Here is a 23,525-nt window from a genome sequence, read left to right as displayed (position 1 = left end):
TATTCCACCTACCTGGCTGGACCCCATGAAGTGCACCCTGCCCTGGAGGAACAGAAACAAAGTTACATTATACCATAATAACCGAAGTCCTTTAACCAGAATAATCTTAAGGACCGAGCTGAAAGGGCTGGACAGAAAAGTTCTAACACACACACACACACACACACACACACAGAGTTGCATACACTCAAAACTACAACGAGCTCAAAAACATTATTACCTAGTTGTTAACTAGATAAATCTAGAAGTTGATTTTTCCCCCTCCTCCCTTTCTAGACTCTGCTACAATCTGGATGAACTATTGCTTTTTTATATGTCAGGTTTCCCATACAAGGTATGCATGAAAAGGTAAACAGTAGCTTTTTCATACTACCAGACATTTAAACAACAGGATATTGCTAATACTGAAAAGTCAGTGAACCCATTTTCAGTTACAAAACTGAATGTTCCCATGTCCATTTCAGGGTCCTTAATATTGGTCCTGATATACAGAAAATAGAATGCTCTAGGATTTAAGAACTCAGATCCACCACCTGCTCCACTCCTCTTTCACACAAGTTTTGAGACCCAAGAGTAGCCAGTCACAGGGGAGTTTAAGAAGTAACTTCAGTTCCTAACACTTCTGGGATCAAGGACTGCTTCTTGCTTGGCAGAACTAAACAAAACAAAACAATAATTCAGGAAATCAAATCCCTCATTACTTGGTCAATACCTCTGAAAAGCCAGCAAACATACATAGGCAGAAGCAGGAAGAGAAGTTCCTGTAGATTACAGGAAAGTAAGCATGCTCCATTTGAGGCGAAAGGATGTACATTGCAAAAGGACAACCCTAGGCCAGATCCTAGAGCAACCATGCTGAACCTGGGTCTTTCAGATGTTGTTGGGACTACAACTCTAATCATCCCTGACCACTGGCCATGCTGGCCAGGACTGATGGGTGATGTAGACCAACAACATTTAGAGGGCCACAGGTTCCCTATCCTTTACCTAGAGTGTCCCAAAGTCCCACTACAACACATAGACACATGCTCAATGGCAGTCTCCCAGTTTTAAAAATGCTGCTGCAAGAACACAGAAAGATAGCCTTAAGAGGCTTTCCCCAAATCAATCACTGGAGTACAGCATGATAATTGCTCATCAGACACTGAAGTAACTGAATTCAAAAGTATTAACAATCATTTCTAATAATTCAGCCTAAAGCAGAATCAAACAAAGAAAGGAAACCAAAAGATTTACTAATCAATGCTCCCCATCACAAGCTATTCCAGCAACTTTCATACTTCTAGACTCCAGAGAACCCCAAAATTGTCAAGGCATATCAAGGGCCCCAAGCCCACAGTAATAAAAGATTGGCGTCTCAAAGGTTAAATTCAGAATAGCCTATGGCATGTAATCTGGATGATCACTTGGGATAAGGACATGGCATTTCCATTGTCTTTGAAACCAAAGTTACAACACTGCCTGGTATCAGAAATGACCACATTTCCCCAAAGTTGAGGTTGCTGAAAAGGGTCAAAAACACTATTAAGCTGGAGTTCCCGCGAGTGAAAGGAAAATATGAAGAAGAACTGCAAAAGGGACATGGAAGAGATTTAAAGGCCTCGGATGTAAGAGCACCAGGTTAATGTGCCAGACTAATGGGACAAAAAAAGACTGACAATCCCGGGACCGGGGGGAGGGGACGCTGGAAGAAGATTGGATTGCTTTTATTTTATTGTATCTTTTTTATATTACAACTAGAAATATTTTATGAATTTTGGGAAAATGTTGAGATGAAATTACTTGGCTCTTGTAAAAATATCTAAAGAATCTGGCAAAAAGGTAATGGTTATGAGAAGTTGGCAAAAAAAAATTTAAGTTTTAAGCTCTAAGGTCGATTTTATAAGACAAGATGATAATAGAGTAAGGTAACGTAATGATAAAATATTATGAATTATGGAAAGGATTTGCTGTGACAATTATTAATTAAGATACAAGAGATGGGAGGAGGAGGAGGTCATGGAAAGAAGGTAACGGAAATTGGAGAATTTGAAAGTGATGGTTTTATTTTCTCTTTTTCTTTTTGTGTTTCTGTCTTTTTTTTCTCTTTTTTGTAACATTGTCTTTTTTCTGTGTAATTTAAAAATTTTTTGTGTTTCAATAAATATTATTTTTTTAAAAAAACAAAGTTGAGGTTGCGTCTCTGCCTCAGACAACCATCCCTAGTTCAACAAGGAAGTTGCATATCTACCTAGACCAGCCTAATATTTAGCTACAACTACAGCTCCCATCATTTGTGACCACAGGCATTGTTGGCTGGGGTGGGAGTCCAACAACATCTGAAAGGGCACAGGTTAGAGGATTAAAAAGAGCCTCCTGCTTCCATTGTGCAAGCTATCAATCAGTAGCAGCAGTGGTTCAGGTTGTCACATGGAGATAGAAGAAACAAAATCAGCCTTGAAATGCCTTCAAGACATTGATAGCTGCTAACAGATACAGCATCTAGTCAAACTATTTCTTTGCAGTCATTTTGTTTAGTTGTGCTTTTTTTTTTGGCAAAAGGTGGACAAATTAACCTTTCTTAATTAGGACAAGAACTCTGAACAGGGAATTTCAGTAAATGGAGGCTATGGCAGGATATACAATCCCACACAACCCTCTATTGTAAGTATAGTAATAAAGAGCCTACACATTTATGTGTATTCAAAGCTTTTACTTTCTGAGATGATTCTCTAAATATTGAGTATACTAGTGGTGCTAGAAATGCATCTATGCAATACACATTTTAAAGAAACATAGCTATTAGTTAAATTACAGCTTGCTCTTTGCTCACACTGCAACTCCACCCACAAGCCTTATTGGCACTGAAAATTCACAGAAACATGTTGAGAGCTAAGGGAGCCCACAGTGAAGAGATTTTTTCCATCATTCAATACGTCAGAAGCCAACACAGTGCTAGCGCTCTGGGTGATAGATGTTAGAGGAATCTAAGGCATGTGGTTGCCAGTTAAAAAAATATTAAGTGAAATGAATCTTCAGTAATACATAGTCCTACAGGGGAAAGCACTTCAAAATACATCTATACAAACAAAGAAATAACTAATGTTATCAATAATGGAAAAGGATATGTCAGTTGTTAGGGAATTCTTTATTTATCAAAGTATCTGAATGTGCAATACTGCCAGACTTGGGCATGATGTTAGTGAAGCTCATTCAATTGGCTGAAATCCTGGAATGTCAGCAATAGAGGTATTCTTATACATTTGAATACAATGCGTATCAGAAAATATCTTGTTTGAACTCATCTAGTCACTTAACACTGTGGATCTTTGTTTGATTAAATTGTTTAATGTCAATTCACCATCCCAGGGAATAGAAAGATATCCTCAATGTATCTGCAATGGGATTAGAGAACTATCCCATCCTGAGGATTTCTCAGGTCACACACTGAAAATCAAAACTAAATTCAAAAACTGTTAAGATGTGTTTTGTCTCAGAGGAAATAACCATTCCTTGAACTATCCTGAGCAGCCAGAATGTCTGGAGGAGAGAAACTCCAGAGAATTCAGTAATTTTAGAGCCCAAAACAAACATTGCTACCAAGAAGGGAGGAGATGAACTCCACGCAGATGTTAGTAAAATGTAAGTAAAAGCGTAAGTAAAAGCTAAGCACAGCTCCTACTTCTTCCAGATAATTTGCCATTTCAATTTCTTCCCTTTTCTAACGATCAATTGCTTGCTATAAATTAACCAGTCTTCACTTTTATATTGCATTGGTTGGCAGTAGCTATCAATGTGCATAAGGAATAATGGTCTGTATAGCCAAGAGGATGTACTGCTGCAATACCTGGCATAATGGTCAATAGCAAAAGCTGGTGATAAATAAACTCCCAGCATTTATTCCTGCCTCCAGTTTCTGAACAGCACTGCCAGCAATCTGCCAGCAATCATTTACACAGCAAATTTCCTCTTTGCAGGAAACCAAGTTTGCTAAAATCAGTAACTGAACTGCAGACAATGTAAGTGAAGCAGCCATACAGGACAACCCAGGAATGTCAGTGAAATGTAAGGAAAAAAGAAAAAAGAAAAATACGGAAGGCAAATGGGTCACATATCAGCAATTAGTAAAAGAAGATCAAGGCCAATTAAGGTTAAGATCTTATGAAGAACTTGGCCAATATTGTAATACATGGCTACAATATTATCAAACTGATCACCTATTCAGGCAGGATAAGATTTTCAGATTTGGCAAAGAAGAATCAAAACTACAAACAGAGTTATTAAAAAATCCTAAAAAGATATTATCTAAAATGTATAATCTATTATTAGAATAGGAATTAAAAGATGAAGAGGTGAAGGAAGTTATGATTAAGTGGGCCAAAGATATAGGCCACATGATTTGTTTAGATCAATGGGAGAAATTATGGAAATATGATATCAAATTCACAGCCTGTGTCACAATCAGAGAAAACATAATGAAAATGATATATCAATGGTATTTAACCGCGGTCAAATTGGCGAAAATTTATAAATCAGAATCTAATTTGTGCTGGAGATATAAAACAGAGATAGGAACCATGTATCATATGTGGTGGGAGTGTGTGTATATTAAAAAATTTGGAGTGACATTCAAGAGGAACTTTAAAAAATGCTTAAAATATCATGTAAAAAACCCCCGAGGCGTTCCTCTTGGGAATTATATCGACTGACATTCCTGCCACTAGGCAAAAAGTTTTCTTATATGCAACCGCTGCGGCCAGAATGATTATAGCAAAAAATTGGAAGGGAGAAAAAACTCCCTCAATAAGAGAATGGCAAATAAGATTTTGTGAATATATAGATTCAGCAAGACTTACAGCAGTGGTAAGAGGCCAAACAGACCAAAAACTGATAGAGGAGTGGACTTGTGTGAAGGAATACATCAAAAAACATTGTTCTGGTATTAATATATCAATATGCAATGAATGAAACTTATAGAGTAAAAAATTAAGAAGAAATGGGTATAAGATGAGATAGTCAAAAATAATAGTGATAGCACAGCGAAAAGAAGAAAAGAAATAAAGGAAGCCACACATAGGTGGAGGGAAGTCAAGATTTATGTTTGTATGTTTTGTTTGTTTGTTTTCTTTTTTTGTGATCTAAATTGAGAGGTGTGTGTATCTATGTATAATAAGTTTGTTTAGTGTTCTGTTTTGTGTTTGTAAGTATTGCATTTATCAATAAGTTTTTTTAAAAAATAATTAAGATTTAACTCTTTCCTTGCAGCTGTGGCACAATTCCACACTCCAGGATGCTCCACAGGAGAAGTGGAGAACCTGTGGCATTCCAGGTGATACTGGACTACATTTCTCATATTCCATTACCATTGGCAATTCTGGTTGGGGCTGGAGTCCAGCAACATAGGGAAGTTCACAGGTTGCCCACTGATGCCCTGGACTCAAGTGTGACTTGGCAGTCACCTAAAGTTGACTGATTTGTTTAGACAGTTGAGGGATTTGCCATGGCTCAGGAAAATTAGAGGCACACATGCAGAGTCTCTTCTAGCCTGCAAACAAGTTAAAACAGTTTTTCTTCGGGAGAATGAGTTTTCAGGTTTGCACGTACTATTTTTCACCCACCTTCTTCTCTCCAAAGAACTCAAGGTGAGGTACAGTACGTGTTCGTGGTCCTCCCTTCCTGCTATTTATTCTCATAACAACTCTATGTGGTAGGCCAGGATGAGGGATAATGGGTTCTATCTGATTATGTCATACTGACAGTGGACACACTGCAATCAATGGAATTAAATTAAATTATTCTGAGTATGACTCAGTCGGATACAAGCCAATGAATGACCCAAGGTCATCTAGTAGACTTCATGGCAGACCATGGATTTGAACTCTTCTAAGTCCAGTATGCTATAGTCACTATTTATCAGCATGTATTCTCAAAGCTTATGTGATACTTTTCATTAGCAAAAATATTGATGCAGTTCACAATACACAAAACCCATTAAAATCAAGTAAAACAAACAATTAAAGTAAAAGTAAAAACATTATTGCAATAACCACAGTAACTGGAGCAACAAACTGGTGATTGTCAGGAAATGCCAGGGGAAAGAGACAGGTCTTCAACAATTGGTGGAAACACCCCACTTTTGGAACCCATCCACCCTGGAATGCATCCCATTGAGCAGATGCTACAATAGAAAAGGCCCTTCTCCAGACCCCAGCCAACCAAACCTCAGTAACTCATGGTACTATCAACCAATGCAACATCTGACTGAGGAGTTCATAACGTAGTTTGTAAGTCTGGGGTCAGATTGCTGCTTCAAGTGTCTATCAAATAACTCTAATGGGCCCATGGTTCTCAAAGTTCTCTTCCTCTGTACAATTGCTATTTTCACAACGACAATGACCACTATGTGAATCAAGCTATTTGGCTGGATCCAGACTACCCATGGGCAGAACTGCACCTACGAGTCAAAGAATCTTCCAGGACAGCATGGACAGTTGTGCCATGACCTGCAAGGGGAACAGGCAAAAACAGCTTCCTCCCTGCTTGCTTCCTCCAGCAGGAGCCTCTGCTGGATCTTGGCTCCTTCTATAAACAGAAGGAATCCTATCATTCACTAAAAGACAACTTGGGATCCAACCTATTGTTGGGCCACTGCTGGGCTGGTTTATTTTATTTTATTTTATTTTTTACTTTTTTATTAGATTTATATACTGCCCTTCATCATAAGATCTCAGGGCAGTTCACAGAATAAAATACAGGATAAAAACATGAAAATAAATAAAACAAAACAGCAAAACAATAAAATAGACCCTATATCCCAAGTCATTATGCCGTATCAAAATGCTTTCTGAAGTAGAAGACAAAGAAATGAAAAGAACCCATTACCTGCCACTTCCACAATCTGGTGTCTAGCAATGTCGTAGTATGGGTCATCCCATCGTAAGTGAGTGACAGGGTCAGGGGAGCCCTTGAAGTCATCTACATTTTAAAATAAAGGGGATGGGGTGAGAGGAAAATGCAGAGAACATAAAAACCAGCACAGCTATACGAAGATAAAAAAACACAGAGAAGGGATCAGGTATATCACGGAACCAGAAGGAACTGTGATGAATAGCATTAGTTTTGTGCAATTGTTCATTTTATGTTCAATACAAAACATTGCATGCATTCAGACCAATTGGGCTAGCTCATTTGTCAATATTTGCCTCAAATGTATAAACACACTATAAGTGGAAAGTAATCAATGATCTAAAATTCTCCACTACAGAATTCCACATTCATCCACTAGAATAAACTATTTACACTGCACAGAGAGACAGATACTTCTCTGGCATATAAGGTCTGTAGCATTCCATGCTCTCACCACCCCATTTAGATAAGATCTACATCCCAGTTTAGATACAGGGGCTAACTAGTACTTCTGCAGCATCTTAAAGAGGAAAGAGATGCAGACAGGCAAAGACCTCAGAGAGTGCTCCACTAGACTACCCTTGCCCCCACAGGGCTATACTGTATACAACTATCATGCAAGAATATAACACAAAAAGAACCTGCTGAACCCTGAATCTTGTTATTTTTCCACTTATTTATTATGTTATTAATTATTTTGATATCATTTGGATGCTGCTTATCCTGAAAGTCTGGATATAAATAAATCTAATAAATAAAAAGCTATTAAAGGTATATTTTAAGATTAGTGCTGCAGCATATAGATTCCTTTCTAGTCACTTCACTGCTAGTAAAAGTACTCACCTGACTTGGGAAAAACAGGCACTTCATCTGGTGGCCAGTTCTTATCATCTAGAGAGGCCAATTTGAGCTGATTAAGGGATTCATTGGTATCCTCCAAACTCAGGTCTTCCTGTAGATCTGGGTATTGCTCCATGTTTTCCAAGCTTTAACTGCTCTCCTAAAAACCCCAGAAGGAAGAGCACAGGGATTCACAGATCAAGCAAGCAAATACATAGCAATCTTCAATATCATCTCCCAAAGCTGCTCCTTTATATATTGCCACAGATGTCTTGTCCAGAAGAACCTTTCCTCATATCAAAGGTGAGAGGGGGCTGGCTAGGGGAACACCACTGGCTGTACTCCATCCATTTCCCCCTCCTGTGCAAATACGGCCTGGTTGCTTTCTGTTTGTAGCATACAAGCCAAAACGGCAGGGAAATGCAACAGATTACACCAACCCCCTGCCTGACGCATTGATTCTAAAGGCTCCCATTTCCTGCGCTCCATTGGCAGAGTTGGCATATAGCCAAACAGCTTGCACAGCAAGGTGTTGCACTGGAAGGGTGCCCAAATACTCCTTCCCCCACTGGCCTATCAAACCAACAACAGAGACACACATGAGGATTCTTCACAGTGCTACAAGCAGAACTGTGAGGGGGCAGATTCAACAATAGACAGGTTGTCCTTGAGTGGCACATGTTGAAAAAGCAGCCAAAGAGTTATGGAGTTTGAGAAGAATTCAGTTCCTAGTACTTTTGGACCTTCTCCACGAAGAAATGTCATTCTTAGCTTGAGAAAGACAACAGTTTTGGAATTTTAGATGTTCACTAAAACATTAATGGACTCCTGATTAGAGTCACCACCAAAGGAGGCACACCACTGGTCAATAAATAACCGCATATATGAGATCACTAGAAAGGTTAATCATTGTTCTCAAGAGGTAGGACATGAACACAGTTCTATCATGAAACAAGAAGAAACAGAAAGTGCCTCCGAAAACAACCAGTCTAAAACATCAGCCCTCAAACAGAAGTTAAGTTACTGTGACCAAAGCTAATGCTACAGCTAAGATCAGAGATCAATATTAGCATTTCAATAAATATATGGTCAGAGAAGGTCAAATGAATGTCACTCATGCTTCGTTAAGGGAATCTCTGGACATTTCCCAAAAAATTCACCAGTGTTTGTCCAAATTCTGAGTGTTGAAGGGAGCTGCGATTTGCACAAAACCTCTTCCCTTCTCCTTCAATGCTTACACAATTATTTCATTGTCCTTATTTTCCAGATGGCTGTAAGCTTATTGCGCAGCAAGTCAAATCGCATTCCTGTAACCAGACAAAACAACGACATATATGGGCAGATGATCTTCAAGGCAGATCAGGAAGTATTCAGGGCACAGCAGATCAGCAAAGTCAGCCACAGCTATTCTTTGATAGTCTCTCCAGGCTGGAGGAGATGCTTGACCTCAGTGGGGGTAAAGAGCAAGACACTTTGCTCCTCTGAGCTATTAGCTAATGCTGTAACCATGCTTACATTGCAGTCAACCATCTGCCCTTAGCAATGTACTCAGTTTCTATGGAAACTCTAACCAGCATTTGCCGTGACTCATTCGTTTGGAAACAACTCTAGCTCCAGCAACTTACTCTCACAGTTATCTGAAATTGTCCAAAAAAAACCTACCCTGGCAGCAGGATGCAGACAGCCCCAAGCTTTCTTCTACCAAGGGATTCTGAATATTCTCAACTTGTGGTGCGCAACTGGATCACTGCAGTGTTGGGGGGCTACATTTTTGCCAGATCTGCACTAGCAAAGCACTTAAGAATAAGTTATGGGCTCTATGAGGCAGATATGCTACTGATATTCTTTTTAGCAGGAGAATTTATTATTTTTACATCCCATGTACAGAAAGAAGACTCTTGCTGAACATGGAAAACTGGTTGTTGAATGTAGACATTGCCAAACTAGTGGATGGGAAAGAATTTGGAGTACTGGGTATTTGGGATTCTGGTGGACAAAACTCATGTGGTATTTGTTTATACAGCTTTATGGACGAATTTACATATACATTTTCCTCACTTGATGACTTAGAACTGGGATCACCAATGTGGTTCCTGGGTGTGCACATACACCTACAGAAGCCTTCCCTGGAGCACCTTACCCTGCTAAGTTAAGCTTTAAAAAAGGACTCTGATTGTAGCTAACAGAACATGCGGTGTGCATTTGGATGAGGTGTGTGACACTCTCAACAGTTTATCCAATTTATGTGTACCCACAGGTCCAAAAAAAGGTTGGTATCACTAGACTGAGAAGCTTACTGAAATGACCACCACAGACCAAACACTATAGTCAAATTTCATACCACCTAAAAAACTTGAGTGTTCAGTGGAGACTGATCCTACTTCTAGCAGAGAGTTAAGTATATCTTAATTCTTCCTATCATATTATGAAATAACTCCTCTTACTCTGGACCTTTCAGCTAGGTCTGTTCTCAATTTGGAGGCAGACACAGTGAAAATATTTTTTGAAATCTCATTTTCCCTAGTGTCAGGTTGTGTTGTAGCTAAATATGCCTATTCATTTAAAAATCTGATCCAGATCTAAATGCTTTTACACAAAAGTCAGCAAAATAAAAGAGTTGCGCAAGACTCCACCTACTCACAATATTCAGCGTTCAGACTCAACCATAATCTAGACTCCTTTAACATCCCATGCTCTAGGAATGGTGAACCTGTGACCCTTCAGTTGTAGGATTACAGTTCCTATCATCCCTGATCATTGACAATGCTGGCTGGATAAGATGAAGGTTAGAGTCCAACAACGTCTGAAAGGTCACAGGCTCACCATTCCTGAGGCATGAGATGTTAAAGGACTTTAGATTATGGTTGAATCTGACTGCTGAATATTGTGTTGAAAATTCCACAGCCTTGCCATATAGACTTTGTGGTGTTTCTACTTCATTTTTGCCCCATGTGACAAACATCACTGAGATCTGAACAACTTTAATGGGTTATTCAACCATGGGTTTACATTCAGGAATGTAAGAATGCCTGAGGAGTCTTTGACTTGCACATTCTCCTCCCCTTGTACATTACTGATTCCTGAAAATCAGTAACTGATTACTGAAAATCAGGACTGAAACTTAGCTGGCTTGCTTTCTCATCCAAACTGGAAAACCATTATTTCCATTTGCCTGAAAATGATACTGCGTTCTCATAACACCAAATTATGGTTGGTGTTACATTTGAAGCACCCTAAGCTTCATATTCCATGGTCATTCATTTGTTGTATTATTTAGCAGTAGGCTTTTTCCAATCTATGCTTCACAATAGTTATCAAGAGTGGATACCGGGGGGTGCGGGGAGAGAATGTGGTATTTCTAATTAGCTGCAGGTCCTTTCTGGATTCTATCCAGCAGAGCCAATCCCTTAGTTGACACTTATTCAAGGTCAAAGCAGAGCTCAGTTCTAGAAAACAATAATGATCTAAAACTTCTTGACAAGCTGCTTTCCAGAGTTGGTTTTCACCCAATTCCATACAGCACAGTACAGGAGACCTCTCAACAGGCATAGTAGTATTTTTAAAAATATACTTTAACTACCCACTCTTGCCTTAACTGGTTCTTTATGAGGACGAGCTGCTGATATTCCTGTTTGTAGAGAGTATAGCTTGGGGGGGGGGGAGAACATTCTGTGCAATTTCCAAAACTGTAATGGAGTTGAATCAAAGCCACATATTTCAATGCTACAAAGAGGATTTGAATAAGTGGTTTGTTACCAAATATTTTTACGGCAGGTTCAATCAGTTTCCCTCCCTTATTGTAACAGAACTTCATCAATGCCGCTATGGTTTTTTGTGCTTTGGCTTCCACTGCCTCCATATGGCACTTCCAAAAGAGGGTTTCACTAAAGAGTAGGCCCAGGTATGGTATCTAAATGAGCAAGTGTGTTCAACGGAGGTGTTCATAGTGAATTCTGGCACCTCTTTTTCTGAATAGCACTGCCTAGGACTGTGTTTGCCAAAAGCATAATCTTGGTCTTAGAGTGTTTTATGGATAGGCTTCCCAATTTATTCTATGAGCTGAACACCTCCAGGAGCTTTTTGAGACCCAATCGGCAATGAGAGAGGAGCACTAAATCATCTGCATACATCAAGATTGAGATTGTTCCTTACTGGAGAGGGGCATTTGCATTGGCTCAATACGGCACCAAATCATTCATATAAATGCTAAAAGGAGTGGGAGCCATAATGCAACCTTGCTTCACTCCTCGCAACATTCTAAAAGCATCAGTCACACCACCATTTAAACCTACTCTGACCCTCATTTATGTGTTGCTGTACAGCAAATCTCCACAGGGAAACTATTCCATAGATGCAGTGTTATAACAACTTGTTCCATACTTCCATAAACCAAATTTCCTTAAATGATAACTGGAAAAGGGATCTCTCTGAAGACATTAACTGCAAGAGAGGTTTTCAACTAATCATAGTTTTAACAGCTGGTGAGTTAAGATTCCTGCTTTTAGGTCATGGGAACATCACACCCTATTTCTTTCATATTATCAACAACCCTGCTGACTCAATATAGAAGTGTCCACTACAGCTGTTTGGGCCTCCAGTGCTGCATTGATTGTGAAATCCACTTAATTTTATCCATATTTTAGTACGGTAAAGAAAGGCAGCCATTACGTTTACCTAGCCAACACTGTTGTCAGCCTCAAGGGGAGGGAGCAGAAGAGTTAAGCCAAGGTAGTCCCTCCCTCAGATCCTCTCTCCCCTCAGAAGCTACCAGCTTAAATCAAACAGGATACACTCACTGAACAATGCAATCTGCTGAAGTCCCAGAACTGAGTTAGGTGACAGAACTAAAAAGACACCACACCTTTCCGGTCAGATCATAAACCTGACTACTCAGCCGTGCCTCAGCCAACCTTTTCCAGCTGCTGAGCTTACACTGAGACTCTGGAAATGTTACACAAATTCAATCATGGGGTGGGGGATGGGGAAGAATTGTGCCACATGTTTAACGCACATACTTACCCTGCTTCCAGGATAATTCTGTCTATTTGCTTTAAGGTTTTTACTGCAAGCTCAAAGGACATGAAAACATAGATGCATAGAATAATCTCAAACATTTCATTTAAACCAAAGAACTTTAAATTTGACTGCTTTTGTTCAGCAGGAACAGCTGAACATCAAAGACTTCCAAGCAGGCTATATAATCCCTCTAATTTCTTTCACTCATTATCTCAAAGCAAAAATTTGTCATGAAAGTGGGCATTCCTGTCATATTTCCTTCTTCAGAATGCTCTTCACAAGTCAGACATAATAATCCTATATGTGGCTTCATCCTAGTTCAATGCTCTGTTTATGGACATGCATGAACCAAAACACAATAAATAATGATTTCTCCTTAAACAAGTGCTATCACACCTCTCTAGTTTTACTGAGCCCCTACCACACCCCACACTTCCCACTCTTTCTCCTTTACAGAACTATACAACTCCCCCTTTCTTTCCAGCTCAAATACGTAAACCACAAAGCCCTAGTGACAATCTTGTGATGGGCCACAAAGTAGACTCAAGTATTTGTGGGGTTACATTTACCACAGAAGCATGATGTAAGAATCCTGATAAAAGCAGGAGAAAGCAGTTTCTGTGAGATGATTTATTGAAACTAGCAAAGCATACATTTAGAATTACCAGATTAAAACCCCAAAAGGGCTCCAGAAACTTTGAAAGTTTAAATTAAAATAGTTACATACCACCTCTTTAAAATATCAAGATGGAGTGCAACAAAATAATTCAGTGTAACAAAGCAATTCTATATACAACAGAAACAGTCCAATAAAAGAAACATAACACAAACACGTCATTGTATCAGAGGCCAGGGAAGCCTCAAATAAGGTAGCTGTGTTTTTAACAGCAGATGAAAGCTCACCACAGTAGGTACATCTCACAGGCTGGAGGCCAAAAAGGGGAAAGCCCTCTTCCAGCTTAACATGAGGTAAGTCTCTGTGGGCCACAGCATAAGTGATAGGGCCTTCTCTGAAGACCTTAGCAAACAGACACATCTATATGTGAGAAGGCAGTCTCTCAAACTTCTTCCCCTTAAGTTTAGGAATATGTAGGTATAATAAACCTTCAACTTCGCTCAGCAGCACAAGTCCCTCAACACAGATGTTATATGCTGCAGCTTCCAAACCAGCCTTAAGGCCAGTCCCACATGGACCAAACTGCCATAATGCAGTCTTGAGCTTACCAATGCATGGGTCACTGTAGCTTGGCTGCACTGGTCCAAGAATGGTCACAGCTAGTGCAAGAGTACAAGGTGGCAAAAGTAACCCTTAGCCACTGAGGTCATTTGTTTCCCCAGAAACAAAGAATGATCAAGGAGCACCCCCATATGACATTCCAGTTCCAGCAGAGGGAGTAGAACCCTGGTCCAGAAAAAATCCATGCACAGAGCTAGTCACTTACAGGGCCTTGGTCTTAACAGGATTCATCCCCACTTCCTGTGCATACCACATACTCGTCCAGGGCTTGCACAGTCACACTTGATTCAGGTGTAACAGAGAAACGGAGTACCATCAACATATGCTTAACTCCATGGGACAAATGGGATCCCTAGTGGAACCCAACACCTTCATACAGATGGCAGTGGAGACATCACAATTCACTCCAGCACCCTTCTGCGTAAGGGACAGGAGGCCAACACGCAGTCATCCAACACTACTCTGACAAGCCCCATTCAATAGAAATGGGGAGTTCTGTCACTATTTTTGCAGCGGGAAAGTCTTTATATGTTTACTTTTAAGCAACCCACAACCCCTTGACCTTACTACCCCTGCTTAACTCAGTTGCAAGTATTTCCCAAATTGCAAGTATCCCCCCCAAAAAAACAGTGTGCACAGGTGGCAAGGGTTTGGATCCTAAAATCAGTTCACTTTAACGTAAACGAACGTTTCCTATCTCTCCCCACCCCCGCCGCCTTTAAGCACCTGTACGCACGCGCACACTCCTAAAAGCCTCCCCAGTGTAGGTACCTCCACCTCCAGCACCAAAAAAGATCTCCAGGAAAGGACCGAGGGCGGGGGAGGGGGGCTCCTTAACAACAAAGGCATGGGGGCCCCTTGGGTTGCTGAGGGAACGGGGGGGGGCGTCTTCCAAAATCTGACATAGATCTGAACCTGGCAGCCCTGAGAACGACGACACCCACGGAGATGGTGGGAGGGTCGAGACAGAAGCCCAGCCCAGAAGCCTGGCAGCGGCCCCTGCTTGACAAGAGACCTCCCTCCTTCCCACCGAAAGTCACGCTGAGGCTGGAGTCGACGCATGCGCCCTCCCTCAACTTCGTCCCCAGCCCCCCGCTTCCCCCCACCCCCAATAAGCAAGAGAATAAACCCAGAAGGAGCCCCGCCCTCGAAGCGGCGCCTGGGCCTCCACTCACTGTTTATCTCATGAAGGTGTGCACGGTGGGGGGAAGGGAAGAGATGCAGCCCCGACGCCGACGACGCGCGCCCAGTACGGAGTTCCTGCGCTGCGCGCTCCCTGAGCGCTCCTCCGCTCGCCAGCAGCCGCCACTCCCGCCTGTCAAACCCCCCTTTCACAAACATCCGCCTCCGAACCGGAAAAAGGACGAGTCTCCGTGGCAACACGCTCCCGCCTCCTCGGGGAAAGGCCGGCGAGAGAAAGGGAAAAGCCGTCCGGGCGCAAACACGGCGCGCTGCGCGGAACGTTCCGCCCAGGAGCCGTTATGGAGCAGAGCCCCGGCCAGAGTGAGGGCGAGCGGGTGTCTTTCGGGAGACGGGAGGGAGCGGAGAGCGCTTGCCGCCCCGCGTCCTTGACTGCTCTCACCGTCCCTTTCGTGTCTCTGCTTCCCTTTCAGGTCGGCCCCCGGACGCGCGCGGCGGCGGCGGCTGGTCCTGCTGCCCAGTGTGGAGCCTTCCGCGGGGCTTAGCCCTGGGCCCTTCCCTGTCCGCCGAGAGGGGCCTTGGTGTGTGGTGTGTGGGGAGCCCCTTGCAGCCGGGGGCGCTGCTGCTCCTGCTTGGTCCGGAGGAAGAGGAGCAGGAGGCGGGCGCCTGCCCGGCGGTGAGCGATGGGCGGGCAAGTTTGGGCCTCCAGTCAGAGCCCTCAGGCCGGTGGGGGCGCCCTCTCGCGACCCCCTGCCCGGCCAACCACATCTAGACGCCCGACCCTTCTCGGTTGCCGGGAGAAGGGATTCTGGCAGGCGCAGCTTGTTCTATCCACCAGTTAAGAAAGCAGCTTGCTTGCCCAATTTCTCTCTTCAAAGTGCAGCTGTCCTGGTCTTAGTGTTATCTAGTCACTTTTGGGTGGCCAAAAAAATAGTTTTTATTGGTTTCTGGTATCCTTGACACCTGCGCATGGGTGGGAGAAAGGGGATAGAAGGCATTTCCCCCTCTCTCATGATGCTAGAGCTTCCCAGTAAGCTAACAAAACGGGATAGAAAAGGAAGTACTGTACTTACATAATTAATATGCAGAATTCATTGTCACACTATATGGTGACCACTAGCTTAGATGACATTAAAAGATGATTTAAAAAGTTCATGGGGAATAAATACCAATGGTTATTAGCCACAGTGTTTCGGCTTCCGAATGCCACTGAATACCATCACAGAGTGGGCTATTGCCCTCATATCAGACTTGTTAGAATGCTGAGCTAGAGGGACCTTTTGTCCAAACTAGCAAGGTTTTTCATGTTATAAGGTAACTGCACACACATCTAGCTCTGGTGCCACAGTTTCCTCTTTCTGTCTATAGAAGTCTGAACTGTAGTCACTTCATGTTACTTAGTTGTCCCATTGAGAATGTGCTTCAAAGGTGAAGTTTCTCTCTCCCTTCTTCATGAAGCATTCATGTATCTGCTCCATCATGCACACAACTCAGCCCTCACTTGGCATATCCCTGCTCCTTGCATGGGTTGAAACTGACTGAATGTGGCATGATGTCTGCTTAGTTTATATTCCACTTTACTAGTAAGTACTCAAGACAACTTACAGTCAGACACATTTTTATCCACTCAACAATTCTGTGAAGGGGCACTGAAAGTTATTGTTGCTCAAGGCCACTTACTCCTCTATTATCTGAGCAGTTTTAACATTTGGTCTCCTACATAGTCTAGCCACTACTGCGCACTACCCCCAGCTGCTTAAAAGGTCACTGCAGAGTGACCGCAACTGTGTAGGGAGAGTTGGTCATCTGTAGTATCAGGCCATCTAGCGAGGCAAGTATTTACTACAACTGAATGAAAATGGGGGGATAGTTTGTAGCTGCTGAAGCTCTATAGGCAAACAGTTCACCACCTGGCTATATTTCCCCAAAGTGACTTTACAAGTAGTAGTAGTATTACAAATAATAATCTAAGCTCATCCCATTTCTGACAACTCAGTTGAACATGTGTTGAATTACAGTAGTTACCAATAATTGTTACTGTAGATCTGATGGCTGAACTGTATGTGATATAGTAGCAATCACTGTATCTTGGGATTATTTTTTTAATAGCTTAAAAAACATACTGCAGAGGGAGGATAATGGGATGGTGAAGCAGTGCTTAGGGAAGATGATTAACTCTTTCCCCTTATTTCCATGATTGAAATCACACAGTGCTTACTTCATAGTAAGGAAGCGATCTTTACTCAGGCTAGCAGCAAGCACAGGTTCAGTCGTAAAGAGTTCAAGTTACAAGAGCAAGATAAGTGATTTAGAACTGAATAACTGAGTTGGTAGAGCATGAGACTCTTAATCTCAGGGTTGTGGGTTCGAGCCCCACACTGGACAAAAGATTCCTGCATTGCAGAGAGGTGGACCAGATGGCCCTCGAGTTCCCTTCTAGCTCTACAATTCTTGATTCTATGAATGATGCTAGAAAATGTCCCAATGGTTGTCACACCCCTCCCACCAAGTTTTAAAAAGACTAGGTGGAGTATGTTCACTCACGAGACTGTCTTGCCTCACTAGCCAGCTGCGCGTGCACACGTGTGCTTCTCTGGGGCAGATGCAGCTGATCCCACCTACAAAAGTGGCCACAAGACTGTCCTGCCCCTGTCCCTCGAGCTGCTCTTGCTCAGCTCCTCCCACTGGCTAGTCAGAGTCGTCCTCCCTCCCTAATGATTATCTGCACCTCTCAAGAGGAGAGTTGGCAAGAGCTAAGAGGATGTAGCTTTGTTTCCCCTTTTCTGACATATACAGTGGTGCCCCACAAGACGAATGCCTCGCAAGACGGAAAACCCGCTAGACAAAAGGGTTTTCCGTTTTTGAGCTGCTTCGCAAGACGAATTTCCCTATGGGCTTGCTTCGCAAGACGAAAACGTCTTGCGCGTGTTCCGATTTTTTTTCGCTCCCCCCCCTTTTTCTAAGCCGCTAAGCCGCTAATAGACTTTTAGCCGCTAAGCCGCTAAACCGCTAATAGCGCTAAGCCGCTAATAGGGTTGCTTCGCAAGACGAAAAAACCACTAGATGAAGAGACTTGCGGAACAGATTATTTTCGTCTTGCGAGGCACCACTGTAAAGTTGCATGGAGACGACCCACACCCTCCACCTCCAGGTGCCCAATCCTGATAGGACCGAGGGGCCCATGACATTACCTGACTTCCTCCCCACCTCCTGGAGGGCAAACAACAGCTCATTCATTTATTTTTATTTTGACAATTTATGTATTGCTTAATTACGGTAGTCTCTTAAATAAAGTACAATAGTGTAATACAATAAAGATAAAAATCAGTTGAAACCATAAATCAGTCAATTTCATTTAAATGTCTGCCAGAATAAAAACTCCTCAGTAGGCACCCAATGTTCAACAGGGAGGAAGATTGTCTGACCTCAAACAGAAGGGAGTTCCATAAAATTGGGCCCACAGTACTGAAGGCACAGCTGCTAGAGGATGTGAGCTGTGCATTTAAACTTAGGATGTTAATTTCAACAGAGGAAACAGTGTGAAGGCTGTGATCCAGATGAGAGTGCATAGCTAGCTGCTCTCAAGTAAATAAAAAGACATTGGAAGACCTCACAGCATATTGCCTACATTATATGTATGTTGGCCCTGAGGGCATAGGCCACCACACTCATTCTTAATATGCCAGCTTGATTGTTGAATTGACCCTCAGGTGAAAAGGACAGCTAGCCCATTAGTTCTGGGCTTAAGATCTGCCTGTGGGAATTACAATACCTCTCTAACTGGGACTCCCCTTACTCTCACGTTTCAGGAACTTCCACCAGCTTGCTGGAAAGAGGCTTCTGCTTGCAACAGGATAGCAAGCTGGAAAAGGTGAGAACAGCAAAACTATGTGGGTAACTTGTGTTCTGCTTTACAACTTTCTCAGCAAACTTCATACATCTAATGAAGTGGTTTGTTGGCTACGATCATTCAAACCATAATGAACAAGTTAGGGTCAATTCACGCAAACTGTTTTTTAACTTGTGTGTAAACCACATAGATGTTTTACTATCAATCCTGCTTGAGTCAGGCTGAAAATTATGTAAGTTGTGAGAATCAGACTTTAGTATTTATCTCACCAACAGCACTTAACATTTTTCCGGCAACCAGCATGGGACCATTTCTGTTGAAAAGCTTGTGGCTGCACCACAAGCTCAATGTTTGTTATCACAAACTGTAGTGCAATGATCACTTGATGGTTTCTTCAAGCAGCCAGATGAATTTTCAGCATATGATGATGTGAAGGACTTTATTCTCCCACATCTCATAAATCAGTCCAGACATATAACAGAGCAATGAGATGATAAATTTTGCTCCACGGCTGGGACCAACTTGTAGTCAAGTGAGCCAAAATCAGATATGATCCTGGAATACAGGTGACTGTATGCCTCTGTAAATCCAAAAGTAACTAGTGATATTGTGGATATATAGGTTCTGGTATGTTAGCCACTGAAGAATGGGTGATAAATGTGTGATCAATAAATGTTTTTGCTGCAGATGTAGAAACTGGCCTGTTTAATAGCAACTAGCTCTGCTCTTTTCCTCTGTCACCCCTAGGAGCTGAGCAGCTCCTCTGCTGTCTCTCTTCTCATCTTGCAACTTTTCCCTAATGTTGAAGGAAATCAGCTACGGGGTAGGCAGGCAGGTCAACCAACAGAATGAGGAAGAAACTCAGCAGAGTCACTGTCCTTTCTCCTTGGGTTATCTTGTGTCACAGAAGCTGTAATGTGGTTCTGATAGGCAGGAAAGCAGAAATTGGATTGCTGTGCGGGGCTTGCAAGCAGCTCTATAAGCCCCCCACGGCAATGCAGCAGGCAGCTGATTCCTGCAACAAGCAGGCTTCCATTCTTCCACCAGTCAGCTGATGGGCAGGAGAGCTGAATCCTACTTTTTGCAGGCATCAGCTGCATGAACAAGTTCCTTGCAGGGAACTCTAGGGGAAGCATTGGCTCTCACCTATCTGGGCAGTAGAGCTGAAGCCTGCTTTCCCTAACCAATGCACAGTCAGGAATGCACTTTAAGGCTCCCAATGTGCATTGGTGTCTGTGTCTCTACCTGCCCCACATATGATGTCATGGGGCAGGTGGGTGTAATTTGGGGAGAACTGCCTTCTGGGCCAAACTGGAACCCTTGGCAGTCAAAATCTAGTCTTCAGCCTGGAGGTTCCCCACCCCTGATCTAAAAGCAAAGGAATAATCCCTCCCAAAATTGGACTGCAACTCCCCCCAGATCAGGGATGGTAGGCATTAGAGTCCAGCAGCACCTACCAAGTGCAATGTTGGCTACTCCTGATACATAGACTGCACTGTAAGTTTCAGTTCCTTTTGTGGTTTCCTTTTTTCTCTTCCTCACTGGTACTCCCTGCCCACACCCAGGATCTCACTTTTCTTCCCATCCTGTTCAACTTCCTTTAAAATATTGGCAAAGAAATATTACAAATGTAATACATTTATGCAAAATAAACAAGTATATGCTTTGTGTTTTCTTGGAGCAGAATCAGAAACATGAACCCTCCCTGAAGGATGGTCAAGTTTTCCTTAGAGAATTCTTGGGCGAGTTGAAATGTCAGGCTTATTGGTCTCTTAGGCTGTATTGTCAAAAAACCTCTATGTTAATCCATCTAAGTTGCCGCTTATCAATAATTATGATACATGCATTCCATGTTTTCCTCTGGAAAGGAAACTAAGTGGATTACAGCTTTTTAAAAAATGAACTCCATTTACATAGAAAAAAAACTTAAATTCATAAAAATTGAGAAGAAAAATGGGGACATATTCAACTAAGCAGGTGTTCTAATAAGAGCCAGTGCACTGGAACTTCCTCCCTTCTCTCATGCCAAATTCTCATGCCAGAATCCCCAGAAGAGTGTTCAGGGGAAGGAGAGGGGAGATTGTTCCGTCCAGCAACTGAAATCCCTTTGCTGATAGGATTATAATATCTCTATGATGAATTCCACCCTTAAAAACATAAATGAAATCAGTAAGTGATATTCGGTGCTAGTCCTATTTTGAGTAGACCTGTTTACATTAATGGACTTGACTCACTTGGGCTCATTAATTTCATTGGCTCTATTCTGCCTGGACTTAATTGAATACAACTCAATATTTTGCAGCTAGCAATAAATTTCTATCCAGTTTAACAAAGATCTCTTAAATAATTATTCATCTCCCTAAAAAATAGGATGGTAAAGCTAAATATATTCATTTAGCCTTCAGAGAGGGCAATTTAACCAATCGGTCATGAGCCAGCAATTTTGTGCTGATGAAACGTCCTATATGTGACTTTAAATATAACAAACGTTGAAGCAGCCACAAGTCTTTTGTACCCTTAATCAGTACTCTTGCATGGCCACTATCAAGAATCCATTTTGTTTGAACTAGGTGTTTTGGTACCTGTATGGTTTCATAAACTGCTTTCAGGAAAGTTTAAAGGTTCAATCACCGCACCTCCAAGGAGGATCCCTGCCTAAAACTCTGGAGAACTACTACCAGTCAGTGTATGTGAGCAATCCTGAGTTAGATGGACTAAAAAAATCTGTCTCAACAAAAGGTAACTTCAGAAAAAGTATTCTGAATTGACTTTTCCTAGGAGTCTGCTCAAAAATACCATCAGGATCTATAGACATCGTAGTTGATAGACCTGACTGAGGCCCCCTTAAGTCTCGCATAACACCCACCTGCACTGCCTGTCTAGAGCCTTGTCATGCCCCTGTGCTTCGGATAAAGCCCATATTGGATACTGATGCTTGGCATGTGTTTTACAGCTTGGTGAAGCAAAGCCAGGATAAAGATGAGGCAAATGTGGCATTAGTATGGATCAATGCGGAGCTCCACATCCGAGTATGCTGTCCCATTGCTGCTGGCAGTGAACTGCTGTACTGGATAGCAGAGGCTAGTCCTGCTTGCCTGGAAAAGAATGCACCAGCAAATATATCGGATGGGGTTTTTGTCACAGAGAGGAAAACGGTAGAGGAGCAGCTAGCTAAGACCACCAATGTGGAAGCAGAGACTTTGACACAGAAAGGAGATACTTCCCTAGATGGCGATGCAATAGATTCCTTTGCAGGTACTGTACCTGAATTCCTAGCAACTTAGTCAGAAAGGGTTGTCACAGGTGATTTAAGCAGCATCAGAGACAGGAAGGGTTTTTATTCTTTAAAAAATTGACCTAACATACTTGGTAATAGAAAGCATGTTCCTTAAGTAAAGAACTCCACTGCCAAACTGCACACGCAGGCAGCTGTAGTTGAAGCACCCTGTGTTTTGTCCTTCCTTTCACAAAAAGAGTTTATAGTACATTATTTGATTTTCACAGACCTAAATTGTCATCTGTCTGTGAACAAACTCAGACTGATAATAATATTTTAACTTGAAAGTTAGGGGTTCCTGTTTTCCTTCAAATGATACTGTGGGAGGCAACTTGTTCAGAATGTATACACTCTCTTGCTGTGAATAAGGAATATTTCAGCAGTGCTGATTGGGAACCAAGTGTGGAAGCATATTCTTGCCCAGGACAATTCAATCAGCTTACAGCCAGGCAGAAGTGGAACTCAGGCCAATGTCCACTCCTCTAGCCAGTGACCTTTATTTTGCTCAACAGCACTGGCCAGCCCCACCCTTGCAAACAGTGCTTTGCTATTTTATTGCAGTGCTGGAGGAGGCGATTTCTTTGAGAAGTGCACATGGTGAATCAGAATGTTTATCATGCCAGAGTACATTTGATCAAATATCTGAGGGTATGTCTGCGCTAGAAGCTTATGTTAGTTTTATACCATTTTAACAATAATGGGCACCCACTAATAATGTGGGCAACTCCTGTCCATAATGCTGGAATCAGTCAAGCTCCTTACTCTCTCTTGGTTTTCTCACACACAGAACTTCATTTTCCTGTGACATTCTATATCCATGTCTTTTCCTTAAGAATTTTCTTAGGTGAATTAAACTGCTCAAGGTAACTCTGCTTGTTGTAAATAAGGGAGAAACACAAGTCCCTGGTATTGTGACTGTGTGGATAAGCTGTTTTAGTTTGCAATTCTTGCTTTCTAAAGAAAACAGCAAAGATTACAAATGATAAGAGTGTTGAAATTTGCTGTTTCTACACATTTCTGTAACCTCATTCTAAGTTATGTAGTAAAGCACTTCAGAGAAATCCAATTTGCGTCAAAAAGATTAAGGAAGCTGTGTTTCCAAAGTGAGCCTTACAGAATATACTAAAATATTCCTCCCCAAAGTCTAAACTTTTAGGATATTTAAATTCAAGCAGAGTTCCCTAGCTAAACCCAGCTATGTTTCAATTCTCAGAAGCACTGCTTTGATAACTAGTGGGACTTCTTGAGCCTCTGTGCTCAGCAAAAGATCTCTGTTCAGC

At 42.0% G+C, this 23,525-nt stretch overlaps 2 protein-coding genes across 6 annotated transcripts in view; one reads left to right on the top strand and one right to left on the bottom strand.

Annotated features, from left to right (window-relative positions):
* Positions 1–15,356, bottom strand: part of ARHGAP1 (Rho GTPase activating protein 1) — a 30,318-nt gene extending 14,962 nt beyond the window's left edge. The window contains exons 1-4 of one of the 5 annotated variants that reach the window (XM_083464798.1): positions 15,154–15,319; positions 7,729–7,885; positions 6,862–6,954; positions 13–42 (exon numbers count right to left, since the gene is read on the bottom strand). In XM_083464798.1, the coding sequence (XP_083320924.1) occupies positions 13–42; positions 6,862–6,954; positions 7,729–7,861 (256 nt within the window). In that variant the 5' untranslated portion in view covers positions 7,862–7,885; positions 15,154–15,319. Of the gene's footprint in view, positions 1–12; positions 43–6,861; positions 6,955–7,728; positions 7,886–8,963; positions 9,028–14,893; positions 15,070–15,153 lie in introns of those variants that run through there. The other 4 variants (XM_083464799.1, XM_083464800.1, XM_083464802.1 and 1 more) reach the window with 4 other exon arrangements.
* A 22-nt stretch (positions 15,357–15,378) lies between these two features.
* The window catches only part of LOC310686133 (uncharacterized protein), a 36,035-nt gene continuing 27,888 nt past the window's right edge, over positions 15,379–23,525 (top strand). The window contains exons 1-5 of the mRNA XM_083459332.1: positions 15,379–15,481; positions 15,592–15,794; positions 18,928–18,989; positions 21,922–22,223; positions 22,807–22,893. Of these exons, the coding sequence (XP_083315458.1) occupies positions 15,460–15,481; positions 15,592–15,794; positions 18,928–18,989; positions 21,922–22,223; positions 22,807–22,893 (676 nt within the window). The 5' untranslated portion in view covers positions 15,379–15,459. The remainder of the gene's footprint in view (positions 15,482–15,591; positions 15,795–18,927; positions 18,990–21,921; positions 22,224–22,806; positions 22,894–23,525) is intronic.

This window comes from Podarcis liolepis (assembly GCF_965112155.1).
Source record: "Podarcis liolepis genome assembly, chromosome: 1".
Taxonomy (NCBI): domain Eukaryota; kingdom Metazoa; phylum Chordata; class Lepidosauria; order Squamata; family Lacertidae; genus Podarcis; species Podarcis liolepis.
This window is presented reverse-complemented; position numbering and strand designations above follow the sequence as displayed.